The sequence below is a fragment of the Sorex fumeus genome, unplaced genomic scaffold (genome assembly GCF_029834395.1).
Source record: "Sorex fumeus unplaced genomic scaffold, SorFum_2.1 ptg000072l, whole genome shotgun sequence".
In the NCBI taxonomy this organism is placed as follows: domain Eukaryota; kingdom Metazoa; phylum Chordata; class Mammalia; order Eulipotyphla; family Soricidae; genus Sorex; species Sorex fumeus.
Window position 1 is genome coordinate 44,355,619 of NW_026606129.1, and position 8,630 is coordinate 44,364,248.

The following is an 8,630-nucleotide window of genomic DNA, read 5'->3' on the forward strand; positions in this document are numbered from 1 at the left end:
GGTAGAGCCTGTTTCCTGCTCTGCCAAAGAGACCAGGAGCCTCCATCCCACAGGGCAGGGAGTGAAGAGATCAAGTTGCAGAAAGATCAAGGGCAAGGGGGGATCAGGAGGACCCAGTGCCCGGGACTGTCTCATCATGGGTTCAAGGATGATGAAAAACATGGTGCAGGGTGGGGTTGAGGGCTTGGCAGGGTTCGACCCCAAGCTGCCTAGCCTGGGTCTCACTCAGAGGGAGGAGCCCTCATTTTTTCACACACAATTTTCTTTCCCCAAAGGACCTGGCAGGGGCCTGGATTCAGGGCTGGAGCCAGGAACTGCGTGGAGAAGCCACGCACAAACTGCCTCCACTGCAGCCGCAAAGAATCAGCTCGGCGGTGAGTCTATCACCGTTTCTTAAGCCTTTCTGGTCACAGTCTGTGGCAGGGACTCCCGGGGACACACACCCAACATCAGGCCTCATTGGCCAGCAAGGAAATGAACAGAAGACTCAGCTCTGAGGGCTCCATGGAGTAGACAGACATGAGGAACAAAGAGGCAGAAGGAAATCACTTTAATAGCATGACAACAGCACGGGACGGGAAGTCACAGATGCGGGAAGCGCTTTTCTTGGTACAATTCTGTGGCAGAGCATGGAGCTTTTTTTTTCACATTGAGAACTTAATAAATAGATACTTAAGACATCAAACTTCCCAGAAAATGAGTGATGAGGGTGATTATTTTCTGACTCTGTCTTGGTGTTAGGAAGTGGCTTCCTGGGGGGTGCTAACCATGTTAGGGGGCCCCTAAGAGGGTTATTCATACTCCCCCTAAGAGGGTTATTCATACTCCTCGGCGCTGCGGCGGCCAAAGTCCATCCAGCCCATGTAGTCCCGGTCGCTTATCCTGTGGCTGGGGTGCAGGTTCTGCAGGTTCTTAATGGCGGGGGGCATTCGGCCAGAAGGTGCTGCACAGGGGCAGGGAGGAAGGAAACAGGGGCGTTAAATCCAAGAACAGTCTTTGTTCAGCTTGAGCAGAGCACTGGGAAAATCCAGGCAAAAGGTATCATGCATTTCCCGGAAGCTATTGGAGAGCAAGTCAGAGTGGAACTGCCAGAGACAGGGAGAGGCCACAGCTGTAACTGGGGAGAAGGCGACATTTACCCTCGGATATGCCTGTGGTCAGTGACTCTCTCACCCTTCCCCCCACCTCTGTGTCCGAGACGCCCAGGGAGTAACATTTACTGGGCTGGGGTCCTGGCTGGGGCTCATCACAGGAGCTGTGGTGCTCACTTGGCTGAGGTAGATGCACAGAACACACACATACACCTTCACGGAACCAGGGGTCAGGATGGAGCATGTGGGGCAATGCCAGGGATCAGACTAGGACCTCTCACCTGCCAGGCTGGTACACTCTCCTCAGGCCCCAGTCAAGTAAGGATTTAGACCCTCTGGCTTTCCCCTTTCCCCTCCTGCCCAGGTTTTCCCACTCCAAGAAATATTCCTCTTCAAGGCCAAGGAAAACAGGGGTCAGGAGGACTGATGGTCAGTGGTTGGAATCTCTCACAAGTGTGTGTGTGGGTGGAGGGTAGGTAAGACAGAGAAGGGACCAGTATGACAATAATAGTTGGAAATGATCATGCTGAATAAGAAATGAGTATTGAAAGTAGGTCAAGGAATATACATGATAACCTTTCAGTATCTGTATTGTAAACTACAATGCCCAAAAGGAGAGGGAGGGGAGAGTGAGAGAGAGAGAGAGAGAGAGAGAGAGAGAGAAAGAGAGAGAGAGATGGAGAGGGAGAAAGAGAGAGGGAGAGAAAGGGAAAGGGAGAGGGAGAAAGAGAGAAACAGAGAGACAGAGACACAGAAGGACACAGACAGAGACAGAGAGAAAGAGAGAGAGAGAGAGAGATAGTGCATGCCATAGAAGCAGGCGGGAGTTGAGGGTTGATGGGAGGGAATCTGGGGACATTTGTCCTGGGAAATGTACACTGGTGGAGGGATGGGTATTGGAACACTGTATGACTGAAACCCAATTATGAACAGTTTTGTAATGGATTATCTCACAGTGATTCAATTAAAAAATTTTTTAAATGAAATCTTTCTCTTTATGAAGCTGAGCCCCAGCAGAAGCCAGTCAAGAACATCCCCGATTTCACCCATTCTAAATCTCACTCCTGAGCATTCCTGAGCATCTTTGACTCTTGGTAAGGTATAAAAACAACAATATCTCAATGCGGTCAAGGTTAAAAAGCACCGAAATCAACTTTACTAGATACCTTACTAGCTATTGTTTTAAAATGATTACTTTGAAAATGATTATTTTTAGAAAACTGTATCAGGGAAAGGCGCATCATCAAATTAAAAGGTTAACAACGCTCAACAAAGTGAGCATGTAGAGGCAATAAAGAAAGGATTTAAAATCAGTTATTGATTTTTAATTTTTTGGTCCCTTGTTTGGAGGACACACCTAGCAGTGCTCAGGAGCTATATATAATGCTCAGGAATGCTTAGGGGGGTGCAATAGAGGTGCATGGGGGGACCCTGTTGTGTCAGGGTTCACACTTGGGCCCTTCTGCATGCAAAATATGTGTTCTGGCCCTTTGAGTCATAGTCTTGGTCCAAATGCAGTCACTTTAGCCAAACGGTAATAACCTAAGCTTAAATGGGCCCTCTGGGATATGGTCATTCCCTAGGATTACCAGTTTGTGTGTGTAGCTCACCTTAAGTGAGGCAGTTTCTAAAGAGGCCTGTGACATGGACCTAGCCTCACAGGTCATACACAGGGCTTCTGGGAAATGAAATCACTGTAACCTCTTTGCAAACAAAGAATCAGGAAATGTCCCTCAAGGACCTCGATGGGCAAGAGGAGGGGAGCACCACTCACAAGTGCCATTGTATGGCGGCCACGGTCCATCCCTCTCCTGGTGAACATTTAGCCTTTCTGCAGGAGGCTGCCCTGGCTTGACGGGTGCTGCCCATAGGAAAGCCAATTAGGCTACAGCTTATTTGCTGACCAGTGGCACCCCAGAAGCACTTGCTCTGCCTTATAGCATGATCAGATGAAACCAGTGAAATGACACAAGAGAAATGACAGTCACAGCCTTGCTTTCGCCCTCTCCCACACCCTTGGCATTCCCTTGCTAGCCTTGGAAATGAGTCAAGGGGGCACATGCCAGCAGAGATCACCAACCTGTGCAGATGGGAAACTGTGCCTGCTACTCAGCTGTTCAGTATGGTTCAGGGGAAACGCTAGTCCTTGCCTTCAGCAAAACATGCAAACCGAGTTCTCCGCATAATCACACTCTGAGGAGACCTTCCTGTCTGCTGCTACTGAAGGCCAAGTGCAAACTGCCACTGATGGAGCAAAGGGGCATTTTTTTTTTTGGCTTTTTGGGTCATACCCGGCAATTGTCAGGGATTACTCCTGGCTCTACACTCAGGAATTACTCCTGGTGTTGCTTGGGGGGGGGGGGGTGTCATATGGGATGCTGGGGATCGAACTTGGGTTGGCCGTGTGCAAGGCAAACACCCTACCCGCTGTACTATTATTCCGGCCCGCAAAGGGACATCTTTGCTATGAGCCAACAGCTGGGTCTGCAGTGGGTGGGGTGACAGTGTGCCCTGGTGAACCCAGGAAGCTGCTTCTCCAATCACACCCAGCTCTTCTCCCAGGGGGCACATTGAGCAGGGGCCTGGCTCACTTCCTCACTGACTGATGATGGATTGATTGAATGGAAGGGCCTGAGTCCACTCCTTTAAATGTGAAACTCAAGCTGAGAAGTGGAAAGGCTCTCAGCCCCTCTAGGGAGGCAGGACGTTAAAAACAGATGCTCAGTGATGGTGGTGCTACTGTGGTGGCTCACTTTTGGTGAGCTCATTATTTTGGTGGCTCACTCTTCTGAGTTGCACACTGACACTGAGCATCCTAGAAACTTACTGTGCAGGCCCCAAAAGATGGTGCAAAGGTGGAGCTGGGGTTCTGATGGGGCCACGGCTAGATGCAGCTTCACCTCTGCATCTAGCAAAAAAGCTTCTTCTCAGATCACTGAAAGTTGGGCAGACAATTCTTAATGGCCCACTCTTAGGTCCTGCCCAAAGAGTGCATTATTTTGTTTAGAACATTTAAGCATAACATATACCAGAGTTAAGTATATAAGATATTTAGATATGTAAAATATATAAATAATATTAACATTGTAAATATCACTGTCACTGTCCTCCTGGTGTTCATCGATTTGCTCGAGCAGGCACCAGTAACATCTCCATTGTGAGACTTGTTACTGGTTTTGGCATATAAAATACACCATGGGGAGCTTGCCAGGCTCTGCTGTGTGGACAGGATACTCTCTTTAACTTGCTGGTCTCTCCAAGAGGGACGGAGGATGGTAAATGTATCTGGCATATAGTGTCTATATTATATGTGTTCTATATTAAAATATGTTCACATTTTCAATATGTGTAAAATACTCAAAGCAATCACGGATCATGCCTCTGTGTGAGTGTTTGCTGGTGGGTGTCTGTCATGTAGAAGGAAGATGGTTTCCTAACAAGCACCAACCCAGGGGCTGGTCATCTAAGGTCCAAAGACTGCTCTGTCTACATGGGCAGGTAAGCACCTAAAAAGCTGAAGGCAAGATGGTGGGGGAAGGCACTGAGATGAGGTCCTAGCAAGAAATTTCTGGCTATAATTTGTGGTATAAAGTAAAGTGCATGTATTCTGGGAAAGTCATTTGGTAGAAAGTTTCATTCTCAGAACTCTTTCTAAGCTATCTTTCTTGAAGATCCGGGTTCTAGGTCCATGATAAGCTTAGATATTTCAGAGTGGTCTGGCTGAAACTCAATCTTCACACAAGGACAGATATTTCCAAGACAATAGATTTCATCAGCAGGAACCCAAACATAATTCCAGACTTTCCATGTCCTTTGACCAGTATTCCCACCTCTTCCTATTTAATTAGCAGGAAAGTAAAACAGAAGCTGGTCATTATGACAACTTTTTTCAGATAGGGAGAGAGAGAGAGAGAGAGAGAGAGAGAAAAGACAGACAGACCAGAATAAACCAATCTTTCGGCTTTTTTTGCTGCAAAAAAATTCCTGCTTATAGAGCTCCCTGCCTTAAATTTCTATATGATATAGACAGAAAGTCAGTGTTCAGGAGCTGGTAGAGCTCATGAGTAGGGGGTGAGAGGCTCAGGAGCACGTAGCCCCTCTCTCATCTCTCCGTCAGTTGGCTGTGTTCAGCACAGTTCAGCATTGCCCTAAGGCTTTTGTACTACCTGAGTATCACTGTGAGTAATAATGGGAGAAGGTCGATTCCTGATTCCTGGGTAACCTAGAGGTGGGTCAGCCTCCCTGTGAATCAAGCAAAGCTTTCAGAGTTGTCTACCCTGATCTACACCCCTCTTTTTTAACAGGGCCCATTCCTGACAGAGCTCAGGATGTGAGTTGCCAGGTTCCAGGCCAGTGAAACGTGGGGAGCAGCAGTCATACACAGCATCCAGCCTGGGGGTGCTGGGAGCCATTAATTAGTGATGCTCAGGGACAATAGGACCACACCTGGCAATGCTGGGAATTGAACTCGGGGCCTTGTACATGCAGGGCATATGCCTACCTCTTGAGTTATCTACCCAGCCCTCATCCTTCATCATGAAAGATGAATTAGGAAAGACTGTTTATCACGCAGCTCGAGAGGTGCGGAAACACCTGTTCCTGGAGAAAGACTTAAGACGCTGAGGAAATCGACTTGTTCTGCTTCTGCGGCTGCTGGAACTAGCCTCTTCAAATGGCTTATTGTTTGAAATCAAACCAAGGAATACTCAAAACTACTATTGGTCACCCCTTCCCTCTTCAATTCTTTGGTAAAACCCAACACATAACTATTTCATTTTTTTTAATATATTTTTTTCACATAACTATTTCTTTCTAAAATCTCTCAGCATTAATCAATCGCTGCCTGCCAAGAGGGGTTCTAAGTGGAAGTGTCTGGGTGACTCTTGGTCCCTTGGCTTTAAGAGTAATGCGTATAGGGGTGGGGGGACAGGGAGAATGGGGTTGGTCACACCCTGTGGTGCTCAGGGCTTGCTCCTGGTTACCTGCTCAGAGATCACTCCTGCTACGTGAGGCTTTCACCCTAAGTTCTTGTGCTCTCTCTAGCCCCTGTACCAATCTTTCAATGACTTCATCTGATGGTTTTGAAATTCAACAGTATCGCCTTGTCAAAACTTAGCTTCAAGGAAAGTTTTAAACAAAGAACCTTTCTTTCATGGTTAGACTAGATCCTCCACACTCACTCCCAGAGAAAGTCAGAAAACTCTCCCGTGCCGCAAAACTAATGAAAGGTGGAAAGATAACCTAACCAACCCGCTTTTAGGTTATTGCGCCTCCAGCATGTCCTTGAGAGAGGGTTTACTGCCCACCACCTTCCGCCGCCAGGCCGCTGGAGCAGCGGGGAGGAAGGGACAGACTGGGAGACGGGGATGGTTGAAGATGTTGAATCGGGTACCTTTCCGGACATGCTGCACGTATCTGGCCAGCAGAGCGCCCAGGTGCGCCCGGGGATCGCCATCCACCCTCTGTACCGCTCTCTGCTCCCTGCGGGGCGCCGTCTCCTCGGGCTGCAGCGCTCCGAGATCCATCGGGTCCTCCGCGGGCACCGGCTGCGCCAGGACCCCCGCCGCCAGGATGGCCATCAGCACGCACAGGCACACGCAGCTGTTCATGACTGCGGAGAGCAAAAGGGAGCGTGCGGGTTAAGTGAGGTGCCCGCGGACGCTCGCGGAGGGTGGCAGCAGCGGGTTCCAAGGAGGTTCAGCACCGCACGCGCTCCAGACCCGCCGGGCTTGCAGCAGGCTCCAAGCGAGCAGCGAGCAGCGAGCAGCCAGCGCCTGTGCCGCCCCGCGCGCCCCTTTTTGTCTTCAGGGTGCACCGTACCCAGGTCCTGGGGCAGGACACCCAGTCTTCTGCCTGTTTAATAGAAGTGGTATTTCCTGCTTTCCTTTAGTCTGAGGAAATGTGTGCATAGTGTCTCTCTCCTAACTGGAAAAGCAAGAGAGTAAACATAGCACGAAACATATTCTAAAAAGAAGACTCCGTGGGAGAAAGAAAAACCTTTGAGAAAAAAGCATTTTCCCACTCAGATAAGCTTTCAATAAGGGGAAAATGGCAAAGCAAAGAAAGCATGGCATAAAATGTGAGAGCAGTAAATAAAAGCTTAAAGTGTGAGAGCGGTAAATAAAAGCTTAAAGTGTGAGTGTACTAAATTTCTTGAAAAATGGGAATGGGTAATAAACCATGATGCAAAACACAGACATGGTTTTTAGAACAATCAAATGGGTGCATAGATGTCAGTGGTTGACAAAGGAAGAAGGAAGAAAAGAAGAGAGAGGAGGAGGAGGAGGAGGAGGAGGAGAAGAAGAAGAAGAAGAAGAAGAAGAAGAAGAAGAAGAAGAAGAAGAAGAAGAAGAAGAAGAAGAGAAGCAGCAGCAGCTTGTGTGTAAGTTTAAGGTGTACAACTTTGATATATTTATATCTTGTAGTATGCAGGGTGATGTAGCCATACATATCACATTACATAATTATGGTACAAGATTATTGGCTATATTCATTCCACTGTGCACTATATTTGAGAGCAGTTAAAACGCCAGGGCATTTCTAACCCCAAAGCTTTATTACATTCTTCCTCCATATATAGAAAATAAAACCTTTGGTACTAGACTTGAAAAGACTGCAAAGTCCTCGGAACGGCTGTATACCCGCTATCAAAGCCCCATTTGCACGCGGGTCTAGCCCGGGTCTGACCTACTGTCATCCAGTGCGCGCAGGACAGAACAAAGCGCGCGGGAAGAGGCACGGCAGCGCTCCGCACTCTTCTCCTCTAAGGCAGATCCTGCAGCGGTCCTAGCGGTCACCCGAAGACGCACCTTCTCCCCAGAACCCCCATGGGCGTTCGGCGAGCGCGGGGAACTTACCTGGGGAGCGGACCGCGGCTGGCTCAAGCTCTCGGCTGAGTCGAGTTCCAGGCGGGAGCGCGGCTGCCTCTTAAATAGCCCCGCCCGGCGCGCCCCGCCGGCCCCTGTTGGCCCCGCGCTGACGCAGGCGGGCGCGCACGTGCTCACGCGCGGCCTCGGGGGCGACCCGCGAGGGAAGATGCTGCGGGAGGGGGGGGGGTAAAGGGGAGGGAGCACAGGCGGAACCGAGGTCAAGGTCCAAAACTGGGCTTGGGTGAGGGGCAAACCCCTGTGCGGGAGAGCGCCTCCCCCATCTCTGCCCAGTTTAGCTGCTTCTTTGCACGGGAAACTTTGCGTTCTGGATGCTCTTCCTCATGGGGCAGCTGCATCCCTCTGTCTAGTTGCTTTGGGGGGCACGGAGCTGGGGGAATGTGGATACTAGACCAGGCTGGCCGTCAGTGATTGTAATTCAGGCATTGAGGAGTGGTGGGGGGATGGCGGTTGGGGGTTGGGGTGTGGATGGGTCCCTCTGGCTGAGCACCCCAGACAGCTCTGGACCTTTCCTGCAGTGAGGGACTCCCGCTGGGGAAGGTGACGGGGAGGTATTTGCTTTCTTTTACATGGCAGGACAAGTTCTAGATGTGTCCCCAGACAACACTGTAAGGGTGTCCAGGCCAGTGACAGCCCCTAGCTGTCGCGTTTG

The 8,630-nt window shown here is 49.6% G+C and overlaps 1 protein-coding gene across 2 annotated transcripts; it reads right to left on the reverse strand.

Annotated features, from left to right (window-relative positions):
- Positions 1-808: 808 nt before the first annotated feature.
- Positions 809-8,102, reverse strand: CCK (cholecystokinin). Of its 2 annotated transcripts, XM_056128958.1 has the most exons (3): positions 7,949-8,102; positions 6,484-6,702; positions 809-943 (listed from the first exon to the last, which is right to left on the reverse strand). In XM_056128958.1, exons 2-3 carry the CDS (start codon positions 6,698-6,700, stop codon positions 816-818), a joined length of 345 nt encoding a protein of 114 aa, XP_055984933.1. In that variant the 5' UTR covers positions 6,701-6,702; positions 7,949-8,102; the 3' UTR covers positions 809-815. The 2 variants fall into 2 exon arrangements, with proteins under 2 accessions (XP_055984933.1, XP_055984932.1); XM_056128957.1 differs by lacking the exon at positions 7,949-8,102 and having other exon boundaries at positions 6,484-6,793.
- Between the last annotated feature and the right edge of the window lie 528 nt (positions 8,103-8,630).

Bases quoted from the DNA above. Each gene is read 5' to 3' on its own strand.
- CCK (XM_056128958.1), bottom strand. From the start codon at position 6,700: ATGAACAGCTGCGTGTGCCTGTGCGTGCTGATGGCCATCCTGGCGGCG. The intron at 944-6,483 runs GTACCCGATTCA...GCCCCTGTGCAG, and splicing joins CGTGCAGCATGTCCGGAAAG to CACCTTCTGGCCGAATGCCC.